This window comes from Ammospiza nelsoni, chromosome 6 (assembly GCF_027579445.1).
Source record: "Ammospiza nelsoni isolate bAmmNel1 chromosome 6, bAmmNel1.pri, whole genome shotgun sequence".
Taxonomy (NCBI): domain Eukaryota; kingdom Metazoa; phylum Chordata; class Aves; order Passeriformes; family Passerellidae; genus Ammospiza; species Ammospiza nelsoni.
In genome coordinates this window covers 61486546-61511913 of record NC_080638.1, presented here as the reverse complement: position 1 = coordinate 61511913, position 25368 = coordinate 61486546, and the positions used below count along the sequence as shown (strand labels likewise).

General features: G+C 44.4%; 1 protein-coding gene across 12 annotated transcripts in view; it reads left to right on the top strand.

The window, feature by feature from the left end:
- KTN1 (kinectin 1) overlaps nucleotides 1-25368 on the top strand; it is an 81082-nt gene that overhangs the window by 42954 nt on the left and 12760 nt on the right. For 4 of the 12 annotated variants that reach the window (XM_059474006.1, XM_059474009.1, XM_059474003.1 and 1 more), the window contains exons 12-37: nucleotides 429-497; nucleotides 2331-2368; nucleotides 2954-3044; nucleotides 3307-3375; nucleotides 4089-4126; nucleotides 4243-4333; nucleotides 6546-6614; nucleotides 7672-7706; nucleotides 7833-7923; nucleotides 9252-9320; nucleotides 11120-11157; nucleotides 11807-11897; nucleotides 12058-12126; nucleotides 13600-13637; nucleotides 14125-14215; nucleotides 14318-14395; nucleotides 15246-15283; nucleotides 15955-16045; nucleotides 16207-16275; nucleotides 16619-16656; nucleotides 17576-17666; nucleotides 19585-19671; nucleotides 21472-21561; nucleotides 22573-22653; nucleotides 23609-23698; nucleotides 23782-23874. In XM_059474006.1, coding sequence (XP_059329989.1) covers nucleotides 429-497; nucleotides 2331-2368; nucleotides 2954-3044; nucleotides 3307-3375; nucleotides 4089-4126; nucleotides 4243-4333; nucleotides 6546-6614; nucleotides 7672-7706; nucleotides 7833-7923; nucleotides 9252-9320; nucleotides 11120-11157; nucleotides 11807-11897; nucleotides 12058-12126; nucleotides 13600-13637; nucleotides 14125-14215; nucleotides 14318-14395; nucleotides 15246-15283; nucleotides 15955-16045; nucleotides 16207-16275; nucleotides 16619-16656; nucleotides 17576-17666; nucleotides 19585-19671; nucleotides 21472-21561; nucleotides 22573-22653; nucleotides 23609-23698; nucleotides 23782-23874 — 1833 coding nt within the window. The remainder of the gene's footprint in view (nucleotides 1-428; nucleotides 498-2330; nucleotides 2369-2953; nucleotides 3045-3306; nucleotides 3376-4088; nucleotides 4127-4242; nucleotides 4334-6545; nucleotides 6615-7671; nucleotides 7707-7832; nucleotides 7924-9251; nucleotides 9321-11119; nucleotides 11158-11806; nucleotides 11898-12057; nucleotides 12127-13599; nucleotides 13638-14124; nucleotides 14216-14317; nucleotides 14396-15245; nucleotides 15284-15954; nucleotides 16046-16206; nucleotides 16276-16618; nucleotides 16657-17575; nucleotides 17667-19584; nucleotides 19672-21471; nucleotides 21562-22572; nucleotides 22654-23608; nucleotides 23699-23781; nucleotides 23875-25368) is intronic. The other 8 variants (XM_059474013.1, XM_059474007.1, XM_059474012.1 and 5 more) reach the window with 4 other exon arrangements.

The following is a 25368-nucleotide window of genomic DNA, read 5'->3' as shown; positions in this document are numbered from 1 at the left end:
GGCCACCTCACACCTTGAGGAGCACTTGGGGCAAGTCAGGAAAAGGTGCAGAGCCCATTTCTGAAGCTGTGAAATGATCCATGGTGTGGGGAGCAGCAAACCTTTAATTTCTGTGTGATCTCCTTCCTCCTGGCATCGGGTGGTGAGAGGCAGCATGGACATAACCTTTGAGGGCTTCAGGGAAACCAGATGGGTCATGGTGGAGCAGGGAATGTTTTTCCTTGATACAGAACAGGTTCTGTTGCTTCCACTCCAACTGGTTGGTTGTAGTGGGGAGAAAAAAAAACCAACCAGCATCTTTTGTAAAGTGTCTGACATGTAAATGCTGAACTGTTCTTACTAACATAATCATGGCTAAAAGCTAATCCTGGCAAAAGTGGAGTAGCTGCAGATCTCAGCCTGCTTTTCTTTCTGTGCTCTTTTACAAGGAGCTGATAGAGCAGAATGATGCTTTGAATGCTCAGCTTCAGAAGTTTCATTCACAAATGGCAGCCCAGGTACAGCATGTTCTCAGACTTCCTTTTGTAGTCATGACTTGTGAACTTTCATTCAAAGTAAGACTTTTTGTAGCTGGGTATGAGATAAAATGCTGAAAGCAGAGACTTGTTAGCATCCTCTTTTCTAATGGTCTTTAAACTGTTTTAAAACTTTAAGCTTCTTTTTTTGGGGGGGGGAAATCCATTTATTTCCTCCCATAATGGCTTTCATTTATAACTAAAGGGTATGGTACCTTTTTCAATGGTTTTTGTCCTGTAGCTTTGCATGTCTACAATTCTGTCTCGTGGTTCTTTTGGTCTTTCTGCAGTCCTCCTGTCAACCACCTGATTGTGCTTTTTCCCTTGTGGTAGCTCTGTTCATTTTAATGCTGATTTCTGTGCAGAAGCAGAAAAGAAAAAAAAATTCACACCAAAAGCCCACCAAATCTGCACAATACCTTTCTCAGTTATTTTAATGTTTTAAATTTTGGTTTAACTAGTTTCTTGCAGCCATTATTTCTGTTGTAAACACTGTGTAAAGCCTCAGGATCACTGGAGTTGCCTCCACATAGAAGAAGGTCACAGCAATCAGCTCAGAAAGGCTTTGGGGGCACAGGTGGAGGCTGGTCCTATGCAGTTGGATGCTTCCTTCTTTTAATCATGGATGTGCTTGATGGAATTTGATTAAATTCAACATCAGGCTGAAAATCTGGCTTTGCTTGAAGTGCTTTAACCCACTGGGTGGGGAGAGCAGTGAGGGAAGAGCCATTTTAGATTTCCAGCATCTTCATGGCCTGCTCCTCTCATCCCTTTAAGGGCTTTGGAAATAAATTCCAAGGGAAATTTGACTTTTTGGCCGTGAGTTACACAGGGAAGGATGCTGGAGGTGTGTGTTTTCTCCAGGTAGCCTCAGCTGGCCATGAAAATTTAGGGATGTTTTTCCACCATGCATAGTGGGGGTGAAAATAACACTTTGGAGAGGGGAATTGGGGTTGCATCCTGCTCTGGATATCAGGGATGATGAAACTCCTTTAGTTGTTAGAAGGGTCTGGAATTGTGAGCATGGAAATTCTACTACAATCTGCAGAGGTCCCTTCACATCCAGTGTGGTGGGTCTGTCTTGCCCTGTTGTGTGTGACAGCCTAGGGACAGGTAACAGGCTTTTTCCAGAGGGGAAAATGCCACTTGCTGAATTTATGGTGCTGTTTCTGTTCACTACACAAGTCCTGATGCACTGGGCAGGATTTCCCTTTTTTCCTTTTTTTTTTCCTTTTTTTTTTTTCTTTTTTTCCCTTCCTCCCTTTTTTTTCCCTTCCTCCCCTCTTTTTTTCTCCCCTTTTTTTTCCGCCCATTTTTTCTCCCCTTTTCTCCTTTTTTTCTTCTCCTTTTTTTCTTCTCCTCTTTTTTCTTCTCCTCTTTTTTCTTCTCCTCTTTTTTCTTCTCCTTTTTTTTCTGTTTTTCCCTTTTTTTTTCCTTACTTTTTAAATTTATCTTTTTTTTTTTTAATTTAAGTGGTTTGTCAGCAGAATATCCCATAAAACACTCAGTTCCTAGGAAGGGAAGTACTGGTGAGCCTGTGGCTTGTTTGAATCTAGTGAAGGACAAATTCTAGGGGTCGTTTTTCCCTTCATGTTGCACCAGGCCAGAGGGGAAGGGCCATTCCTATGTGCTGGTATTCCTTCAATGTTCCTTAGCCAGGAAATATTTGGAAGCATCCTGTGCCAGTTTCAAATAACCAGACAAATGCTATTCCTGGCTCAGCGAAGATGGGGATTCTTTGCAGTGAAGATGGGGATTCTTTGACTTGCTTTACTTCCAGTTATTTGTTTTTATTTTTGTCTTTCCCTCCTGCAGACCTCAGCTTCAGTCCTGGCAGAAGAACTTCACAAAGTGTGAGCATCCATTTCCTCTGGGATTTTGGGATTTGGGAGGTGTTGCTGCCACCTCCCCTTCATTCATGTGCAGAGCATAGGGGAGGCACTGCTGAAGGAGATCTTGCTGTCTCTGCTTTTAACTCCTCATGAGACCGCCTTGGGAGCTGGGAAACAGCTTCCTACAGATTTCCCTTCCCTGTTGGCCTCAGGTTTGGAGTTTTGCTGTAGCTCTGAGCCCCAGAGCAAGCAGCATCTCCTGTGTTGTTGGTCCCTGCCTGTGCAGGGTCAGTGCAGCGTGCAGGAATGTGCGTGACCGTGAGAATTGTTGTTATTTGGGCTGTGGGGCTGTGCCAGGAGGCTTCTCCCTCTGGGACACGGGCTGCTGCTTGTGTTTCAGAGCTAGGGAATGTCTCATAAATTTTTTGGCAGGCAGACAGCATTTAAAAGGGAAAAGCTTTTGGACCCAAAGTGTACAGTCAGTAGGATTTGGAGCAGGAGCTGGGCTGAAGGGCCAGGGTGTGTTTTGGGTTTAGCCCGATGCTTCCTGCACCATTTCCATCCACATCTTCTGTGCTGATCTGTCTCTGTTTCCCCCTTGTGCAGGATTGCAGAGAAGGACAAACAGATCAAGCAGATGGAGGACTCATTAGGCAATGAACGTGCCAACTTAACCAGCAAGGAGGAAGAGCTCAAGGTACAATAAAAGCTGTGCAAATGCCAGCTGAGCTGGCTGCATGTACAAAATGCAGCCCCCAAGGCTGCTGTCCTTGGGTCTAGAAACAGCCTTTTCAACTACAGGTCTGCTCTGCTAGGCAAGGCCAGTGCTGGGTGCTGGAAAAGCTGTTGATAAGGAAACTTGAGGATATTCCTTCAAAAAATCCCCTGAAACTTCACTCTGGAGAGTGAAAGACACCGTGTATGAACTGTAAATACATTTATTTTTTTCCTTCCTTCAGGTCTTACAGAATATGAACCTCTCCCTGAAATCAGAAGTACAGAAGTTACAGGCTGTGACAAATGAACAGGTGAAACAGTTGTTTTGCTTTTCCTCCCTTCCAATACCTGTTCTGTCATAAATGCAAATGCAGATCTGTTGGCTTTAAGCAAGCTCTGCTTAAGCACCTTAATGGTGTGAGGCTTCCGGCTTGGGCTCAGATCTGATTCCCTGCAGTTCTTATTGCTGCTGTGAGCCCTAATTCTTCCCCCTCCTTCACCAGCAGAGTCTTGTACTTGGATATCCAAATTACTGAAGCGTTTTGCTTGGTTGGTTTAGATTTTCAGGCATGCAGAGTGCAGGACAGGAGTGAGCACAGCTGTCTGTGAATATGCAGGCCTGGAATTTGCATACAAGAGTCATAAACATACCCCCAAAAAACCCCCAAATCCCACAGCTCCCCCTGCCTCACCACAGAGATGTTTTTAGAGCCAAACAAAATGCTGTCCCTGTGTTGCTGCTATGTGGCCTGTTCATTACAGAAGTGGAAATGAAGTGTTTAATTAGAGATAATCCCAGTTGTCAAATGAATCTCTTGGAGATGGTTTTCCCTTTGTATAATTGCATGCTTGTGGATTGATGCTGTAAAAGTGCATGAAGACAAACTTACCCCTTTCACTCTTGATTTCAGTCATGTGCTGGGAGGCCAAATGACTTGTTCTAGCTTTTTAATATTGTGGAATGAAAGGTTGATTGAATCATGTGATGTATCCTAAGTCTGTGTTAATCCTCTTTATAATCTAGGCTGCTGCTGCACATGAGCTGGAAAGGATGCAGAAAAGGTAAATAGCTCTGGGATTTGATAAACAATGTTTAACAGTCTTTTATGTTCTTTTTAGTAATGCTTTTTGTAAGACTTGGATGGGGAAATGTGTTTAACTGTTCTGCTCTGTCTCAGCATTCACATGAAAGATGACAAAATAAGAACTCTTGAAGATCAGCTTCGAGAAGAACTCGCTCAGATTTCTAACACAAAAGAAGAATTCAAGGTAAAATACAGAACAGGTGGTTTTGTGCTGGTTTTCAGTAAGTTTTCCAGTCTCCAGAGGTTGTGGAGCAAGTGCAGAACAGTGAAATTAAACTGACTTTTGGGTGTTTAAATAAATTACAATGTTTTGTTTGTAAGGCAGGAGCAATGTGGGGTGTCACAGCAGAGTGAGAGGTGGGATGACACAAGTTAAATGCAGTGTCTGAGTTGTGGAGAGAGAGGGCTTTGAGTTCTGTGAGAGGAGGTTGGACAGTAAAAACTGTTGTGATTTCCCTGCATTCCACCTGCAAATGTGCCTTTCAAGGCCTTGGTGCTTTTGTTTGGAGCTTTTGCTGCTTGGATGATCATGCCAAGCCTCTGTTTTCTGTCAGGCAGATGTGAAAATGCTTATTTTAACTCTGCCTCTTCCCACATTTGCTCATGAGGCTGCAGCTCAGCTGCTGCAGCTTTTGTTCTGACATCTGGGGTCTGCACAGCAAAGCTGCTGCTTGTGTCTGGGTGGTGTGTGCAGAGAGCAGCTTCATTCCTCCTTGCCCTCTGCCACCTTGGCCTTTTTCTTGTGAACCTGGGCTCTTAGAAACAGAGAGAGGTGCTGACTCCATCCCCTGAACTCCTCTAAAGCCTGTGGTGGGTGCTGCTGCTCCTCTGATGTTTCTGATGTTGTGTGAGGTCAGTCCCTCTGAAGCTGCCACTGTCACCTTGGTGAGTTTGCTAGTGAGGAACAGAGCGAGTGGGCAGTGGCAGAGGCAGGATGCTTTTGTAGGAGAAGCCTCTGGAGTCTCCTGGAGCTCTTTGAAGCAGGCAGTAAACTTGATTTTTGTATTTAAGTGCCACTTTCAAAGAGGTTTTGATGAGAGTCCCTTGCCAAGGCTCTGTAGTTTCTCTAAGCTGTCAGAGGAGAAGAGGGAAGAAATTTATTCAATTAATAAAATAGGAAACAAAGTACAATTTCAGCTGATTTTTTGGAATAAAGCTGTTGATTGTGTGCTGGGTCACAGGTGCATAACCAGTGTGGGAAGAGGTGGCAGGCTGGGGGAAGTGGGCAAGCCTCAAGTTAGTGCCACTCTCAGGGCTTTGTGTGGTGGAACATTATAAATGGTAGTGAGGTGAAAATGAATGTGGGAAGAAATAGGAGCATCCTTTTAGTGTGATGGTTTCTGTAGTAGCTGTTCCCAGGAAAAAGGCCTTAGAGGTGTTGTGAATGGTTATGTGTTGTAATCAGTTCAGTGCTAAAGTAATGGCAGAAATCACCTGCAGGCAGTTTCAGCAGCTCTTGGGAGGTGAATAGAAAGCTGAATGCAGATCATCAGCATTGTGATGGTGCAGAAATCCACAGTGTGCTCCCAGCATGAAGATTATTGCACTGCTGCCCTCTCCTTCCTCCTCTCTTTGATCCCAAACAGAAACCAGACCAGTGCTGGTCTAAATGCTTCCACCTAAGGAAGTGCTGCTTTTTTCCCAGGCACATGAAAGAGGGAAAAGCCAGGTTCAAACCAGAGCAGTGCATTTAATCCTCACTGTTGCTGTCCTTTCCTGCTTGTGTTTTCCCTGTGAGATTTTGGGGGTTTTGCAGAGCACATGTCATGCTTTTCACTTTTGTAAAGCACCAAGCAAGTCTTTAAAAAGACAAAAAAGAAACAATAATAGAGGAAGATTTAAGAACACTGTCTGTTAAGGGCTGCTGTGACCATTGTATGGAGCAGGAATGCAGGAGGAGAGGCAGAGTCTGTCTGTCCTTCCCATCCACCTCTTCCCAGGTGTGGGAGCTGTGCATACCTCTCTGTGCTGCACTGCCAGGTCCTTGCTGTGCACTGAGGCAGCTGAAGGGAACTCAGAAAGGGGATCTGGGATGATTTGCTTCACCAGATGAGGGTTTTGTAAGACGCAGTTATTAAATCTTGACACAATGCTGGTGCTGCTTTAGGAGGAAAATGTGTTTTTTTTTCTGAGCTTCTCACATTTAGTACTGTCTGATTCTCTGCCAGGAAATAAAGATGGTAACAGCTGAATTTCTCATGGGACATAAGGACAATACTTTTGTCCTTAATACAGAAAAGCAAGACAGAGAAGGGAAGGGCTCTTTGTAGTCGTGAAGCTTCCAAAGAACTCTCTGTAATTACTTCTGTGCTATTTAATTGCCTTTTTGCCATTATGGAAAGGCTGTATTTAGGCTCTGCAGTTCTGAACTGATAAAATGCTCAATTTTCTTCCAGGTTCTGAAGGATCAAAACACAGCTCTGCAAGCTGAAGTTCAGAAGCTGCAGACTCTCCTGTCTGAGCAGGTACAACCAGTGTTTGCTGAGCTTTTATCAAATATCTTCTGTGCTTTTAATTTCTTCAGTGTTTTTTCTTAACCTGGCTGTAGGCTGAGCTGGTTGATGTCAAAACCTGATGCTTTTTTAGGTATTTTCTCTTCTGTGCGGGGTCAAGTAAGGCAGTTGTGACTGTCTTGTAGACCTAGTCAGGAGTGTCCAAACAAAATCTGGATTTTTTTTTCCCCACTCCTGAAGACTTAAATAGCTTAACACAAGCAAGAACTTATTTCTGCAACCACTCTGACCCTTGGAAGTAGAAAACTTTACATTGTGATGTCTTTTGCCTCCTGCTCTGTGTTTTTGCCCATGGCTCACCTGCTGCAGTGGTGCTCGCAGGGTGCTGCAGCTTCAAAGCTGTTGTGTTGTTGAGCTCCATCTCCTTTGGGATGTTCTCTGGGAGAGCCCATATGAACATCCCTGACTTTGCACCATTGTGGAATGACAAAAATTCCTGAGACACTGAAATAAGACTGGGAGGGCAGGAAACTTCTGTACTCCTGCTAGTCAGGAGCTCCCTTTTGGAGCTGCTCCCTTTTCTCTGGTGGAGAACCAGACCTGCAGCCCCTGCTCCCCTGGCCTGGCTGATCTGGTGTCCTGCCTGAAGGACTGGAGGTGATTCTGCTGGGAAGCTGGTTTATGTTTCCCACCTGGTCTCTCACAGTGTGGTGGAGTTGAGGAATCATGAATGTTCTGCTGAGTGAGGCTCAGGTGGAGCTTGTGGTTCTGATAAATGCTCAAAATTTTTCAGGTACTGAGCTGGCTGCAAGTCCAGCAGTGTAAAACCATCAAGGCATTTGGGCTGGATCTGTCTCTCCCCTGAAAGATTGATTTTTTTCCAGCATCAGTTTTAGACATATATACCATGAGGACTTTCTCTCCCTACTTTGTTTTCCTTTCTGGATTAGTGTTGTAACCAAGCTTCTGGTTAAGTTGGTGCTTTGGTGCTTTGCAATTATTTGTTTTTTAAATCCCAAGCCTTTATTGATCCAATTAATGATGGCCCTATTCTTTTTTTTCTTCATAGACAAACAAAGACTTGATAGAGCAGATGGAAAAAAGGTAAGAAACTTTGTTTTGAATCAGAAGCTAAAATAAAGATTTGGTGGGTGTAAGATTACTGTTGATAGCTAACTGCCTTCGAAGTTAAATTCTCTTTTTTCTTAATTTTCACTCTTGCTTTTTCAGCATGAGAGAGAGGGATGATAAAATCAAGACAGTTGAAGAGCTGCTTGAGGCAGGACTCATCCAGGTGGCTACTAAGGAGGAGGAGCTGAAGGTAAAATCCCTCTTATGATCTTTTCAGGGGGAAACAGAGATTAAGTGCTCTTATGCAAGGTGAATGTTGGAGTGCTCATAGTTCAGTGTGAATTCCTTCTGAACAGGAAAAACACCTGTGAAGATGAGGTTGAAACCTTTTCTATAAGACAGACTAAGCATGAGCATCAGTGGAGTAGAATAAATAAATAAGTAGAGTATAAGTAAATAAAGCTTCTCTCTGCTTAGTCTAGGGCAGATTTTGCTAAAAAGCCCTTTGGAATAATGGGAATATATTTCTAGAGCTGTACATTTGATTTAATCCCCAACAAACCTCCCTTGAGGAAAGGAAGTTTTGTAAAAACTTGGTATTATAAAATTCCAGGGTTTTTTTCTTAGTTGATAATTATTCTGATATTGATAATTAATCTGAAGGGTTAAGTGGATTATGAACTAGTGGCATTTCTGGGATGGTGATAAAGTTATTTCCTTCCTGTTTATTCATAAAGAAGGCAGTGATGGGAAGCCTGGAGAGGCAATACAGAAATCCCTGTCTGTTAGGAGCTGGCTCTTGCTGGAAAGCTGTGTCCACCTGGGCACAGCCAAGACAATGTTCTTCCCTTTCTTAAGGTGCCTGAATTCCAGGGCTATATCACCCCATAGATTCCTTTAGGCTGAAAAACCCTCTGAGATCAAATCCAACCATCCCCAGCACTGCCAAATCACATCCCCAAGTGCCACACCCACGTGGCTTTTAAATCCCTCCAGGGATGGTGGGATTTATTTTGTAAGTTATTTGTTTGAAATAATATTTTACAATTTTTTAATGATGCTGGCAGTCATTTTTAGATTATGTGATTTTTATTCTTGTAGTGCTGTTCTGTACAAAGACATCTTTGAATTCTTACATATTTTGGATGTTATTATTGACTCTAGAGTAGGATGTAGACTGTTAAAGTCTATGGTGTTATATAATTTTTATTTGTATTCCCAGAGTGGTGAGAAGTCTGTCTGTGGGAGAATCCAACTATTATGTAAATACAAATAAATAAATGGGCTGTACAAAAGATGGGCTGTAACATGATTTGTTGCATTTGTTTTTTTGACCTCTCTGCTCAGTTACAGCACTCCCACCTTGCCCTAATTTCCTGTAAATTAGTGTCCACTCCAAGTTATTAATGGTGAATAATTAGTCTGTTGAATACTTTGGCTCCAACACCTGCAGAGGGGGGTCTCTTCCAGACTTTCAAAGTCTTTCACTTATTCTAAAAGGAATTACTTTTCTGTCAAGCTTAACACTTTTTTCCCCCACAAATGAGGCTTTCATTATCTCTGTGTCTGCTTTCAAAGGCCCTGAGAACGGAGAATTCATCTCTGAGAAAAGAACTTCAAAGCCTGCAAATTCAGCAATCAGAGCAGGTAGTACTTTTCATCTAAAACTTTTATTACACCTAAACTAAATCTGAAAGAATCTTGCTGTGGTTGCAAAAGTCAAGGGAAGAAGGTGGAGTTGCCTTTGAAGCCTGTTGGCAAAGCATCCTGTTTTCTTTCAGTGTTGGTCTGGGAGCTGATGCCTCTGTCAAATCTTTGCTTTGCAGAAGTGTCAGAAGCAGGGCAGATGTTCAGGATGCAGGCAGTGCTGCCTGGGCTTGGTTTGAGTTTGAGGGCTTGGAACACAAACCCTGTGAGGAAGCCCTGAGGGAGCTGGGGGTGCTCAGCCTGGAGAAAAGGAGACTCAGGGCTGCCCCCATCACTCTGCACAGCCCCTGAAAGGTGCCTGTGCTCAGCTGGGGCTGGGCTCTGTCTGCAGCAGCACTGACACAGCCAGAGCACACAGCCTCCAGCTGCACCAAGGGAAATACAGGTTGGATAGCAGGGAAAAGTGTTTTACAGAAAGGGTGAGGAAGTTCTGGAGGAGCAGTCTCCCAAGGAGGGTTAGAATAATTCACAATTCCAGCACCTTGCCTGCATTTCTTTGGTGTCAGCCCATGAGGAAGCCCAGGGAATGAGCCTGGGTGCTGGAGCTGAGCAGGAGCAGCCTCCCAGGGCAGCCAAGGTGCAGCAGCACCTCCCTCCCTCCCTCCTGGACACCCAGGCACCCTCTGCCAGCTCTGCTTTACAAAGGCAGGAGCACAAAAAGCTCCTGGATCAGGAATGCAACAAATCCCATCCTCAGCAGGTGAAAGGCAGCTCTGACACTCCTCAGTGAGTGCTGCAGTTCCCAGTTCAGACCCAAATCTGCATCAGCTTCCTTAAAAAGTTCAGTGTCTTGAGCTTATCCAACCTTCAGCTGACTCTGGGTTATTTGACTTTATCTACAACTCCCTGAAAGGTGAAGGTGCCTGCGCTCAGCTGGGGCTGGGCTCTGTCTGCAGCAGCACTGACACAGCCAGAGCACACAGCCTCCAGCTGCACCAAGGGAAATACAGGTTGGATAGCAGGGAAAAGTGTTTTACAGAAAGGGTGAGAAAGTTGTGGAATGGCTGCCCAGGGAGGTGGTGCAGTCCCCATCCCTGGGTGTGTTTAACAAAGCCTGGATGTGGCACTGGGTGCCACGGCTGAGTTGAGGGGCTGGGACTGGGTTGGACTCGATGATTCTGTGAATTCTGTGAGTTTGCCATGCTCTGAAATGGTTTGGATCTCCTTTTGCAGAAGCCTGGAGCAGCAGGCATGGCTGGCAGGCAGCTTGTGACTGCCTCAGCTTTGTGATGAGTGTTTGAGCTTCCCAGTGTCAATCCACACTCTGCAGGTGTCACTTGTCCCCCTTGTCCTTGTGTCTGCTCGGTGACACTGTCACAGTGTTGTCACTCCTGATGTGCTTGTCAGGAAGGGCCTGTCCCTGACACCAGCTATGCTTGGACACCTCAGGAGGGCAATTAGCTCCTAGAAAATCATGTCTGGAAGAGGGCAGGCACAGTGACCCTGTGGAGATGTGCAGCAGTGTCAGGATTAGAGGGCAGCTGATGAAATGATGGTCCTGAACCTCACCCTCTCCTGCTAAAGGTGGTGTGGGTTTGCTTTTGTTTTCCTGGAACTTGCAGCAGGCTTAGTATTACTGCTTTGCCAGCAGCTGGAGACTGATTTTCTCAGGAGCAGCCAGATAAATAAAATATTAGGCTGCTACATAGTTCATCCAGCTCTCTGTCCTCAGCCCTCAACATTCACAGATTGTTTTGCTCTGTTCTGTTTTTCCTAAGATGAAGCTCTGTTTTTAACAGGTTTCCTTCCAATCACTGGTGGAGGAACTGCAGAAAGTGTAAGTTACTACACAGATTTAATTTCTGATTAATCCTCTCTGCCTTTATGCCATGACTACAAGTGTATTGCTTCCCTGAAATAATTGGCTTTTGGCTGGGTGAAGTGTGTGTGTGGCAGGAAGCATTTCCATTTTTGAAACATGTCACACCAGATCAATACCTGCTGAAAATGCAGTTGCTGCTCTGCTAAGCAGTTAATTTCATAAACCTGGCTTTGACTAGGTGAGAAATTGCTCTGATTTGTCAGATAATAATTTTTGTTCAGTAGGCACTTGAAAAAGGGTGGGATTGTCCCCTGTGTGTTTTAAGTTGATAATTACTTTGCTGGTATGTCCAGTGAAGGCTGATTTTAAGTGTGTGTCATTCCAGGTACTCTTGATATCTTAATTTGCATTTTTTGACTGTGATAGTATTGATTAAGCATGTGAACTGCTGGTCATATAAAGCCCAGCTGGTTCTGCTGGGCTTCATATGACCAGCAGAATCACTAGTCCCAATCTTACTCTCCCTATTTGTTCCTCCTGGTCCCACTGTGGATCCCTGAGGCTGGTGTTGGGATGTGATGTGATAGCAGAGCCAAATTCTGTTTATTTGCTTGAGCAGCACATATTTTCAACCAGCTTCTGTTGTTTCTTTTCTCTTTTTAAGGATCCATGAGAAGGATGGAAAAATAAAATCAGTGGAAGAACTCCTACAAGCTGAAATCCTAAAAGTAGCAAGCAAGGAGAAGACTGTTCAGGTATCTGTGTGCAATCCCTGCAATTCTTTTGCATGTTGGTGCCACAACCACATCTGTCTGTTACTGCATGGCATTCTACAGTGATCAATCTGTAGCATCCATTTTTGTGGTGTTTTTGTGTTTCCATTGTCCAACCCTGTCTTGTTTTGTCATTGAAAAGGCTTTGACACAGGAAATAGAGGCTCTGAAAGAAGAAGTAGGAAATTCCCAGCTTGAGATGGAAAAACAGGTAAAATACTTTAGTGGCAGCAGTGTGAACCAGCCTTGCCTTGGATGTGCTGCTCACTGTTTCTGTTCTAGTGTGTTCTGTTTCACTGGTGAATGTCCTCGGGTAAGGAACTTTTTCATGCTGGAGCTACACTGTTCTTGGATATAAAACCATAAAAATGTAGGATAATTAATGATATCCTTCAGAAACCACACACCTCTGGTAGCCTGAGCTTTTTGGGCTTTTAGTATAAAATTTGGCAATAATTGCTATAGCTTAATGCATTGCAACATCAGTTCTGCCTGGGCACACTGTCCCTGTAGTAAACATGAAACCCTGGGGCATCCTTGGGGGTGACAACTTGGAAATCTCAGGTGCTGAAGTTTCTGCTCCTGTCTGGCCTTCTTGTGTTGCTGCAGCAATACTATAGGCCCAGGTAAACCCAAGACTGTTCATTTTTTTCCCCAGTGCCCAAAAAGAGTTCAATCTTGGCACAGTCAGTTTTACTTTAGCTGTCAGGAATGCAGGGATGGAGGAGAATGGGCTTTTTTGGCATGATTGCTGTCTGGCATCCAAAGCAAGGGAAGCCCACGTTTCCTCAGGGAGCCCATTCTGCAGGCAGCTCAATCCATTGTGCTGTCAGGAAATGTGCTTGTTTGTGTGGGTTGTGATTTTGGTCTGCACTCTTTTCAGTCCCTTTAGCTACATTCCAACATGTCACCCCCTGCTCAGTGTTAGAGTTTTGTCCTTTTTAGGCAAAGCTTCACAGAATTGTGTTTCTGCCTTGGGCTTTTCCTCCAAAGCAAATTTCCAGGAACTGAGGGGGTTGTTTGTGTGTATTTCCTTCCCTGGAACTGTCAGAGCCCAGAAAAAAATGCAGTTTAGGTTTGCTGTTTCTGGAATGCTCTGTGAGGGATGCTTGCTCCAAAGGTGATGTGTCTGTGCACCTTTTGGTCTCCTGCAAGCAGAAGGGAGATTTTTGGGAATGTCTGAAACTCCTGCTGTGTTGTGGTAGAGGATTGGCAGATAACCACTGTCAGGCTTTCACACAGCATTCAAAAGCAACATCCCCACTAAATCTTACATCTCCAATCCACATTCAGCCTAAGAGTGGGAAATTAAGGGAGTGCTGACTTTTCAGAGAGCACCCAAAGCTCTCAGTGGCCAGGGATGGTCTCTGTGGTTGGAGCTGCAGTTGACAGTGGGGTGGTGGCCACACTCACCCTCTGCTTCTTCCTCTGTGTCTCCTGTGGGCCTGCTTGTTGTTCCCATTTGCACTGTTTCCTTTGCTGCTCTGGAAGTCACATTTTAAATGTGGGGAATGTAAATAGTTGGAGACACTTGGTGCCTTGTAATTAAAAAAAGTGCATTTATGCTTACTGCAGCAAATGGTGCCTCTTTTGAAAGTGTCTGATAATTTTCCTCTGTGTTTCTTCATAGAGCAATTTTTAGTATTTATATGCATTGAACTGAAGTGTTGATTATTTTCTTTAGGTGACAATAACATCCCAAGTCAAAGAACTTCAGACTCTGTAAGTGCAGTTGTTAATTCTGGTTTGCCCTGTGCACCCCTTACTGACCTCTTAAATTCAAGTCAGGTTGGAGGGATGTGGGCAAGGCATGGTGTGAGACCTGCTTGGGCATGGTGTGAGACCTGCTTGGGTAACACCTGAGCTGTAGGGGTGGGGAAATGATCAGTCAGGCCCTTATATCCCCAGCTGGGGAGGGGCAGGGAAATATTTTTGGATGAGTAGAGCACAGATTTGTGAAACCTCTGCAATGTGTCAGCACAGAGTTTGCTTTCACCTAATGAGCAGTGCCACTGATCAAGGGCATCTCCTGCTAACCCAGGCTGGAGTGGAAGTGCTCACACATTGGTTTTTAGTAGGTGAACGGTGCTTGTGCCTTTGATCACAGATTCTGCCTTTGTTAGGTGCTGTAAGTCACAGGATGTTTAATTTCCAGATGGATGAAAGAGCAAAGGGTTTATGCTGTGTTTGTCTGTGTTCAATGGCACAGGTTGAAAGGGAAGGAAAAGCAGGTGAAAACCATGGAGGCCTTATTGGAAGAGAAGGAGAAAGAGATTGTTAAGAAAGGAGAATGTCTGCAGGTAAGCTGCTTTAATATTCTGAAGGGAAATAAGTTCTGTTGCAGCTTGTCTGCTGGGAAAAATAAAGCCACGCTTCTAACTTTGCTTTTTATCTATCCAAAGGGTCAGAAGGATACAATTGCACAATTAACCAGTAAAGTTCAGGAGCTGGAACAACAGAACCTGCAACAACTCCAACAGGTACAGCCTGCAGAGTGGATGTGGTTTGGGAGTGCTGCTTGGTTGAACAGGAAGCTGTTTTTTCTCCTCTACCTCACACAGAGAATTTGCATTGGCTTCAACTTAGAGATGTTTTAAATCCAACTTGACTAAGCTGTTTATAATGCAGAGAGCCCACTAGTTCAGCTGTGTTCATCCAGGACAGGTTTTACATGGCTGTCAGGTTCTGGGAGGTTTTAACTGGGATGATGCTGTGCATAAAGAGGAGCTTTGGTGGTCTGAAAGCCTTGGAGCTCACAGACAGCCCCAGCTGTGTCCCAGCCACCTCCTTGCCAGGCTGGAGCAGCATCTCTGCAGGGCTCTGGTCATGCAGGAGCTTTGGCTGCAGCTGAATGTAGCAGCATCTCTTGAAGTGGTCAGGCTGTGCTGCGACTCCTTCCTGCCTTTCCCTGGGCTGGAATATTTTGGCTTTTGATTTCCTGCACTGGACTTGAGAGCAGGCAACTGGACACCCTCGAAGCCGGGTGTTACTTAATGGAAGAATTTTTCCAATAAGGTGCTATTCTGGCTCAGTTTGGATTTTTGTTGATGGTAAAAGGAGGAGGCTGAGTTGGACTTTTATTTTGGGTGGATGTCTAGACACAGGCATTTATCCCAGGGGGAAGATGGAATGGAGAGCAATTGGCTGGTGTGAAGTTTGGGATGCTTGGTGTAAGCTCTGTTGCTGAAATCCATTATGTGATTAGATATTCTTGGAGCAATGCCTGATGCAAAATTCCTGGTATTTCTTTGGCAAGTGTCTTGCAAGCTGTGTGCTGCTGTTCATTTGAAAACTGTGCCATCAAAATGAGACTGGGAATTACTTTTTCAGGTGCCTGCTGCATCCCAAGTCCAGGACGTGGAGAACCTGTGAGTATGCAGAGTAGCACTTCCTCAGGTGCCTGCTGGGAATATGCACTGAGTTTATCTCCAGCTGAAATGTTTGAATTGCTGTCAGGAATTTCACGGGCTTTGCTAAAATAAGCTGTTAGTGCTGGTGGCTGCTGCCATGCCTGGAGTCCCTGCCCTGAGCTGCTCTCACACTGGGAATGTGCACCCAGGGCTCTGTTAACCACTGGAATTGCTGCTGCTGCTCATGTCTGGTGCTAATTCCTCCTGCTGTTCAGCATGTTGGAGGTCGCAGTGCCTGTGGCTCAGTCGGTGGCAGCAGCGAACAGATCTGGTTTGTGCCATTTTCAGGCTGAGATGCAATAGCCAATTCAAAACTCCTGTTTTATGGAGAAATGCTGCCAGGCTTTCCTCTGCTTTGTCTGGCTGCTCCAAGGCAGAGGAAGGTTGTATGAGACTGTGCCAGGAGGGGATCTGTCTGCAAAGCAGCTCCTGGGCTGTGCTGCTCTCCCAGCAGAGCTCGGGCACAGCCTGTGTGTGGTACCTGAGGCAGCCTCAACACACAAAATGTATTTCTCTCCTGCTGCACAAACTGCCCCACTGTGAGTGGCTGTCCCTTCTTAGCATAAATTCTTTAGCATTTTTCCCCCTACTTTAACCCTTTCTCCTTACTGTCTAAACCACCTCTGCAGGTTGAAAAGGGAAGAAGAACAAATGAAGAAGTTGAAAGCTTTGGTGGAAGAAAAAGAGAGAGAAATTGCAAACCAAGTCAAACAGTTACAGGTAAAGTTTTGACAGAAACACCTTATCTTGAGGAGTGTGTATCTATATATATACAGAGTGTGTATATATGTGAGTGTATATCTCTCTATATAAATTATAATATCTCTATTTATACATATACATATCTATTTATACATATATTGCCTTTTTTCTTTCAACAGGACGTGCAAAAAGAAAATGAATCTTTCAAAGCTCAAATACAGGAATTAAAGCGGGAGAACTGCAAACAGGTACAGCTTCCAATTGCAGTGTTACTGAGTGAGGTCAAAAGTGGCTGGTGGTAGCTTGCATGGATGGCATAGAAAACCAAGATTTGTATTGCTCATGGAAATCTAGGGGCACCTTTGGAGTTGGGTTGCACTGAGCCAGCTTTTCTGGCTGTTGCATATCTGTTCCTGCTTCCTTTTATCATATGGATTTGCAGCCTTATGCTCTTTCTTATGCTGTGCTCCTGGCCAGAGGGGGCTGCACAGGATTCCCTCAAGGGCCCAGAGTGCAGCAGTGCCTGTGAACAAGGCAGATCCTGGTCTCTGCTGCTGCTCTGCTCCTAACACATCTCTGATCTCTTTGTAGGCATCTCTGGCTGTCCAAAGCGAGGAGCTTCTACAAGTGTGAGTACTGCCAGGTTGCTGAATGCATTAAAGAATTGATTCAGTTCACTTAATTGCTCAGGAAATTTAGAAATAAATGCCAAATGTACAATACCAGACTATGTGAAGTGGCCAGTAAAAAAGAAATAAATTAAATTACTTTCTCATAGAAGTTGAGCATGGGAGATTCTGCTCACACTGTAATCCTCAGGTGTAATCTCCTGCAGACAGACAGTGCTGGCAATATGTTGTGCCCACCATAGAAGCAAGCCTTGATTGATGTTATTTTGAATGCATGCCAGCTCAGCTTATGGCTGAAGAGTTAAGTGTTGGTGTTTCAAGCAAAAGTGACAGGCTTATTTCTTGGAACTTCAGCTTAGCAGAGAGTTGTTCCTATTACAAAATCATCTGGAAATCTCTTCCAGGGAAAACCTCAGGGGTAAAAGTGTATTATAATGTGGGGCTGAAGCACATTAAATAACTAAGTGGTAGCTAATGCTATATTGTGCTAAGCAAATTGCCACTGTCATGCATTTTTAGCTGGCTGAATTATTTGTCTTTCAAGTTAAATGACTTACAAATTGTGGATTAGGTGCTTGAGAGGGAACACTCTCATCCAGCAGGCAGTGCCTGTTCTGTGGTGTTGTACTGGCGTGGGCTGGCTGACTCTACCCTCAGCTAATGTGTTGCCTTTCCGTGGCCCTGCTAAATGTGTGCAGCTGCCTGTTGTAGGCAAACAACAGCTTTACAATGGGTTTGCTCAGGCTGAGTGCTTCAGGGAGCAGTGGGAAGCAGAAAATGCTGCCAAGTCAGTGAAAACAGCTTTTCAGAGAGAGCTGAAAAGGGAAGGCAAGTTAGTGTGTGGGAAAGGGTGTCAGTGCTTCGCTGGGAATTTCTTCAATGTCTCCTGACTTGTTTGTGGTTCCCTTTGTTAATTCAGGGTTGCAGGCAAAGAGAAGGAAATTGCCAATCTCCAGAGCGAGCTCGCCTCTCAGAGAAATGCTTTTGAGCAGCAGAGGAAAAAGAACAACGTAAGGAAATTCTTCCCCCACCACTCCAGAAAAACACCCCCAAAACAACCAAACGTGTGTTCCCAGCACTCCTTGAGGCCTGGGGCATTTTGCAGAGTGTTTCTGACAGCTGTATGGTGTCCCTGGGTGCTCCTTTCCTCTTGGGAGTGACTCAGCACACCTGACTTCACTGCTCAGAGTTGTGCCAGCTCCTGGATTTGTTGATTGGATGAGAGGAAGGAGATTTGCTAAGGGACACATCCCACAGCAAGTTCTTGGATTTGGAGTCAAACCTGGTTAACCCAGTTCAGAACCATGTCCTTTGCCAAGGGCAGGGAGGGTGGGAGGAGCAAAGGGGCTGAGCTCTGACAGAGTTCTGGTCCTTGTGTGGGGACATGGGGCAGGAATCACCTTCAGGGTGCTCAGATCTGGCTCTTCCCATTCCTGAGAGTGGCTAATCCTGATTTTCCAAAGGAAGTGAAGGACTGAGCCTTCCTGCACAGCAGCTGCTGATGGTGCAGTCTGGGTTCTTTGTAGATGGAATTAAAGATTCTATCTTCCATCACAGAGCTGTGGAGTTACTTCCTTGTAATGCATTACCTGTGCTGGGCAGGGGAGTGTTATCTTTTAAGTTACATGGAAGAAAGTTAAAATAGAGGGTGTTTATCTCACCTGTCTCTCTTTGATACCCTGTAAAATCCAATGAATACCAGGCAATAAGCTTTGTTTCTTAATAGTCAGACAATCTAAAGAAAATACTCAGAACTTTTGAGCAAGAAGTGCTGTTTAAGAGCTGAAATAAAGTAGAGAGAAAGAGGCTAAATAGTCTCCGCAGACAGAGGAACTGGAAAGGTGAAACAGAAAGTTTGTTTCCTGCAGAATCACAAGGTCTGAATATTCTTTGTGCTGCAGGCGAAGTCTGGCTGCTGCTAAAGGCAGACCAGGCCTGTAGATCCCAGCTTTTTCTCAGTTTTATCCAATGTTGTGTTTATATCCTGTGAACAGCCCTTGGGATTGTGGGCTAATAGAAGTGGTGAAGTAAAATTAGTGTAGGTGTTTGCTAGGCTTTTGATGAATTCAAAATGCAACCTTTCCAAAGTAACCCTTTGCTAAAGGAGATTTGCTCTGAGGGTTGGAAAAAATGAAATCTAAATCCCAAGCACTGTAATCTCCTTGTTGCAAGGCCCCACCATCCTGCAGAGGAGCTGTGAGGTGCTCTTAGAAGAGCTCTCAGGCTCTCACTTGTTGTGTTGACATCTTGTGGAGTACACGTTTGATGACCTCGCCAAGAAAGACACAGGAGGGTGGCACCGTGGCCTTCCCACGTGGGTCTGGGATGTGCTCACCTCTTCTGAGATCCCAGAGCCTCCCAGGAGGGCTGCTGAGCACAAAACCAGCTCTCTGTGGGTGCAGTGGACAGAGCTGCAAACCCTGAGCTGTGCGTTCCCAAAATCAGTGCCAGGTTTGGGCTGGGGTGTGGCTGCAGGATCAGGGGTGTAAATGTGCACACCTCCATGTCTCCTGGGTCCATGCTGGGTTCTGCACTGCAACATGCCTAACACTCTGTTGTGTAATCTGTGGTTTGGTGTCTGTGTTCCTCACTACTTTTGAAAACTTCCCTCTTTTCTTCTTACAAGTGCAGTCAAAGTGTGGGGTCGCTGTAGTGATAATGCTCTGCAGTAACACTTGCATCAGTTTTGGACATGGGGACAGGTTGGGCAGAAATTGGCATTTTTTTCCCTCCCACTTTTCATTCAGACTCTTTGAACATCACACTTGTTTTTGCTAGTGTATGTCATACTCCCCAGCAAAATCACCTTGCAGTAACCAGCATTTAAATGCAAATGGTGGAATGTAATGGGAAATATTTCTCTGAAGTAAAAGCACAAACAGTTTGAATATTGGCTGAACTGAAATCATTCTTTCTAAAAATGATTAGGACCTTCGGGAGAAAAACTGGGAAGCAATGGAAGCATTGGCATCAACTGAAAAATTGCTGCAGGACAAAGTGAACAAGACTGCCAAGGTTGTAATGTTGACTGCTAGAAATGATGCATTAAGCTAGAAGCAGATCTGCAGCTGGTTCTTTAAGTGAAATGGAGACATTTAACTTTTACTGCAGTTTAAGTATAACCTCTTCTTAGTGATCATTCATATACTTTCACCTCTGCTTCTTCCTGTTGTCTTTAGGTTGTTTGGTTTTTTTTTTTTTTTTGAATGGTTAGTTTGTGGGCATGCTGACTTTTGATTTCTATTTGCATAATTGTTAGAGCTGTTGTGAATAGTTTTTGATTTGTGGGGAGCTCCAGATAAAAAGCTGTGCTGGTGAGCAACCTGCTTTCTTCTACTGGGCTTTGGCTGTGCTTGAACAAATCTGTTGGACCTGGGAAGAACCAGGACTAAATTATTATTATTATTATTATTATTAAAAAATCTGGGAGCTTCTCAGAAAATTCTCACCACAGCTGTGAATTTCCTTCTTTGAAGGCACGTGAAGCTTGATAGGGAATATTGGACCAATGTTCAAGATGATCTGGGATGTGACTTGCTTGTGTTTGCCATGGGCCTGATTCAGTGTTCATTGCCACTGTGCAGAACTCAAAAAGAAAAAGCATCCACCTAACCCTAAGAGCAGCAGCCAGGAGCAGAGGAGCTCTGCTTTGGGGTTGTGTGTCTGTTCTGGAGCTGTCTCTGTGCTGGCAGGACCTGTCCCTGCTCTCACTGTGTGCTAATGCTTGCCTGCTTTCTCCTGCAGCTGGAAGACCTCAGCAAAGCCTTTTGCCCCTTCGTGGTGGCTCCTAAATTGCTGCCAGCTAACACCCAGCACAGCCTCACCACCTAATGTCTCCTGTCTGTTTCTGTCTCTGAATCTCAGCCTGCTCACGCCACCGATCCCTTGCAGCAGAGGAACTCAGAGCAGCACTGATGTCAAAGGGAAAAACAATCCCAAATTATCAGTGGAGGATTTTGGCTGAAAGCTGCCCTTCTGTGCAGTGTTTCAGGCTTTCCACATTTAAGTTTAAATGAGAGTCTGAGTGTTGTATGGCTAAACTAACCCAATCTGCCACAAGCACAGCGAGCACATGTCCTGTGGCTGCTCTGCTTTTAATGTTAAATACATGGAAGGGCAGATCTGTGGTGCCTGTGGCTCTGGGTATTTATATTTGCAGAGCACTAACAAAAAAATACCTGGAGATTGTCACACGGCTCTAATAATTATCTCCCATTGCATCCAGGGTTGGGAAAAGAGGATGTAAGTGGCTTCCTCTTAAGTATTTAAAAGTAATGTTTGAAAGTCTTCCTTTCTTGGCCTGGTTCAAATGTGCATTAACACAAAGTTTCCTTTTGATTTAAATTCTCTGTTTCCAAAGTGATGATGTTATCTTACGGTGATTTTTTTCACACCTAAAATTATCTTAAAAGTACAGATTAGAAAATAAAAATAGTTGATTGACTAAACTATTTGATTTTGAGCTCACTTCACTTGAGTGGCAGGACTGGTGCTATCTGTTGATGCAGTTACTCAGCACAGTGCAGTTTGTGTTGTGGACAAGTGAACAATGGTGTAATTTCTGTACAAGCAGGCTAGATTGGAGGAGAACTGCAGAAAATAAAAGCTTAAGTGAGAGCAAATGCAAAGGCCAAATTCTGAAGCAATTTGGTGCCCATTTCTGAAGCAATTTACTGCAATTTTAGAGACTATAGCTCCTTTCTCACTTAGAAAAAGACTTCCTGGGTTAAGTAAATTGCTGTAGGCAGAGGAGAGGCTGTTGCCAGGTCGGTGAGTGAGGTCCCCAATGTCACCTGTGCCCTCTTCTTGCTTTAGGAGAAGCAGCAGCACTTGGAAGCTGCCGAGGTGGAGACGCGCCAGCTCCTCCAGAAGCTCTTCCCCAAAGTCTCTCTTCCTTCCAACATGGTAAGAGAAGTGGATCTGTTTAACCTCCTGCTGGGGTCAGGGAGCTCTGCTGCTGCTGGGCTGGGCACTCCTGGGGTGTTTCCTCACAGCCCCTCTGTCCCAGGGCTTTGCAGTGGGGTCAGAGTCGCTCTCGCTGGTGATGCCTGTGCTTGCACAGGGAAGCAAAGCTGTGGATGGGTTGCTTCAAGAAGTGTTAAAAGAGCAAAATAAAAGTTGTTATCTTGTGGGTTTTATGCCCCAACATCTGATTTACCTGTTTGTGTTACCTTGTGTCTCATTGAGGTAATAAATTTTCAGGGGTGGATGATGCCTGCTGTCATTGCTCACTGGCACAATGGGATCTCTGTATTCCCAACCTTTCCAGAGGAGCTGCAGTGCCTCAGTGACACTTAATACAATTTTGGGGGTTTTATTTTGTTCCCAAGCACCAATTTTATAGTTCGTATTTTTGGTGACTTTCAGTGATTTTTGGTGAATTTCAGTGATTTTTCAGGGGAAATGCCCTGGGTTCATGGGGTTCAGATGGGGTCAATAACATCACGTGAGTCTGGAAACATGGGTACATTTCATTTATAACCCCTAGAAGTTTTGAATATTTGTATTTAAAATTGTTCCTAAATGTGCTGAAGTAACTATCCTGATAAAAGGACTTTCTGTAAGGTTATAAAATAACTTTTTTAGAGTTATACATCATCTGCTTGAAGTGCTCAGGGATTTGAGGAAAGATTCCTTTGAATCTTCAAATGCTTCTGCAGAGCCCTGACACTTGCAGGGAGTCCTGTGTCACCCAGCTGCATTTCAGCTCCTCCAGGCCCCCCTGAGCTGTGTGTGTGTCTCATCACCTCGTGCTCCTGGGCTGCTGCCTGCTGTGTGTGCCTCAACAACAACCATGGGGCTGTGTGTGAGCCCCAGGGCCTTGGGACACTGCTCCCTCAGCAGTGGGGAGGGAAATGGCCTGAGGAGAGCCCTCCTGAGGTTATTCTCAGCCTAAAGTGAATGATTTCCCAACAGAGCCACAGTGAGTGGATATGTGGGTTTGAGAAGATGGCTAAAGAATACCTAAGAGAGGCTTCAGGATCTGAAGATGTCAAGGTAGGCACAAAAAATGGACACCTGGTGTGTGGGATAATGGATTTATCCAGTATAAATATTGAAAACTGTGCTGTGGGTTGGGAAGTTCAGGTTCTCAGAGAAGTCACAAGAAAATTGTTTTATGTTAATTCTAGAATGGTTTGGGTTAGAGATCATCCAGTTCCAGCCCCTCTGCCTTGGGCAGGTTGTTCAAGCCTCATCCACCCTGGCCTTGAACACTTTCAGAAATGAGTCAGCCACAGCTTCTCTGGGCAACCTGCTGTTCAGATATTCACAGAAATGTATTTGCATCTTTGATAAGTACCTTGTAGAATTGTGAGTTTATCAAATTGAAAATTCCCATTCTTTTATTTTAACTGATGGGGTTTTTTTTATAGTAACTCAGAGTTTATGGCTGCGTGTCACAGACATCTTTTATGAAAAATCCTTTCCTTAGGATTTTTCCTCCTGAGAAGCTGAGAGGCCTCAGGAACAAGATGTAAACATTGATTATCTGCTGCTGTGGAATGCAACAGGTGCATCTGTGGTTGGCCCATATTGGTTGTTTTTTATTAATGGCCAATCACAGTCAGCTGGCTCAGACTCTCTATCCAAGACAGAAACCTTTGTTATCATTCCTTCTGATTCTATTGTTAGCTAACCTTCTGATGAAATCTTTTCTTCTATTCTTCTAGTATAGTTTTAATACAATATATATTATAAAATAATAAGCCTTCTGAAACATGGAGTCAGATCCTTGTCTCTTCCCTCAACCTCAGACCCCTGACAACATGGTCACAACGGTCACAACTGAGTATTAAGAGTTGTAGGTGAACACTGCACTTGCTGTTATTTTTTTGTGGGTTGGAAAGACAGAACTGCCCAGGAGTGATACCAGCTTGTTGAAATAAGATGAATGGAACTGAAATGCATCCACTGAGATGTGACTCTTGTGGTGCCTTTCCTCCTTTGCCAGGCTATGGAGCAGAAGTTGAAGGAGGCTGAGGAAATGCACATCCTGCTGCAGCTGGAGTGTGAGAAATACAAATCCGTTCTGGCAGAGACAGTAAGTGGGATGCCTGGTCACCTCTGTGATGTTCCAGCTGCCTTTCTTCTGCTCTGAGCTTTCAAATCCCTCTCTCTTCTTAGGAGGGGATTTTACAAAGGCTACAGAGGAGTGTGGAAGAGGAAGAAAGCAAATGGAAGATAAAAGTTGAAGAATCACAGAAGGAACTTAAACAGGTATTTCTGAAGTTGGTTTTTTTTTTTCCTCAGCAGCCAGGCAGGCTCTGCTTGAAGTCACAGAGGGTGTCTGAGCTCTGTGAAGGCAGGTGTGGAACAGCCCTGGCTGCCTGGTTTGATGTGTGCATGGCCAGGGGATGAAAAAGGTGAAGTCCGCAACAAGTATAATAGGAATGATTCCTCATATCAGTGGTGTTCTGGTGCTCTGATACTTGGCTTCATGTAAAGGCTGGGTTTTCACTTTTGAAGGAATGTATTTTCACTAAAGAGACTGAAAAATGGAGGATTTGTGGATATCTTTAGATTTATGTCACTATTTCTGTTGCCGTCTTTACAGAAGCAAGAAAAACAAATGGCACAGGTATAAAGTCTTTGATCATTATGATAAATCTGTGTCACAGTCATAGAATTATTTGGATTGGAAGGACCTTAAAGCTCATCCAGTTCCAGCCCCTGCTATGGCAGGGACACCTTCCACTGTCCCAGGCTGCTCCAAGCCCTGTCCAACCTGGCCTTGGACACTCCAGGGATGGGGAGTCCTTTGCAGATGCTGCAGGAAGGAATGTATTTCCACTAAAGAGACTGAAAAATTGAGGATTTGTTGGTATCTTTAGATTTGTGTCACTGTTTCTGTTGCCATTTTTACAGAAGCAAGAAAAACAAAACAGCACAGGTATAAGGTCTTGACCATTATGATGAATCTATGTCACAGAATCCCAGAATGGTTTGGGTTGGAAGGGACCTTAAAGCTCATCCAGTTCCACCTCCTGCCATGGCACGAACACCTTCCACTGTCCCAGGCTGCTCCCAGCCCTGTCCAACCTGGCCTTGGATAATTCCAGGGATGGGGAGTCCTTTGCAGATGCTGCAGGAAGCAGCCAAATAATAAATAATAATATTAATGCTGATGGGATAGGAAGCCAAAGATTGACTGTACAAGTGTCCCATTAATGTGCCCAGAAATATATATTTTTCTGATCCTGGTAACTTGGACTCTGCTTTTATTGAGCACATAAGGTTTTTTCTGAGTATATTTGTGAGCAGATATGGGCTCTTTGTGCTAAAATTGAAGTATCATAGAATCATAACAGTTTTCTGGAAGCTGTTAAAGTGCTGCTCAATCCATTATGGTCAACTAATTACACTTGAAATTGCCTGCAAAGCTTTCCTTGTAGGAAGGCTCTGTTGATAGCAAAAGTGGGAAGAAAAAGGGCTTTTATGTTTATTTTCTAATCTAGAATTAAAGTAGGTCAAACAGCTTTTTTTAAAAAGTAATTTCTAAAGTATCTGTGCTTAGTAAATTTGAGTGGCACTGTGTGAGCCTGGCACAAACAGATGATTTATAAACATCTTGTTTGAGGGGCTTATAAAGGCTGTCAGATCTGGAACTATAGATGTGCTGCCATCTGCTGCACTTACACAGCCCCAAATGAGGCTGAAAATGCTGGGTTTGGGTACAGAGATGGTGAATACTCCCAGTCTGGGAAGGATATT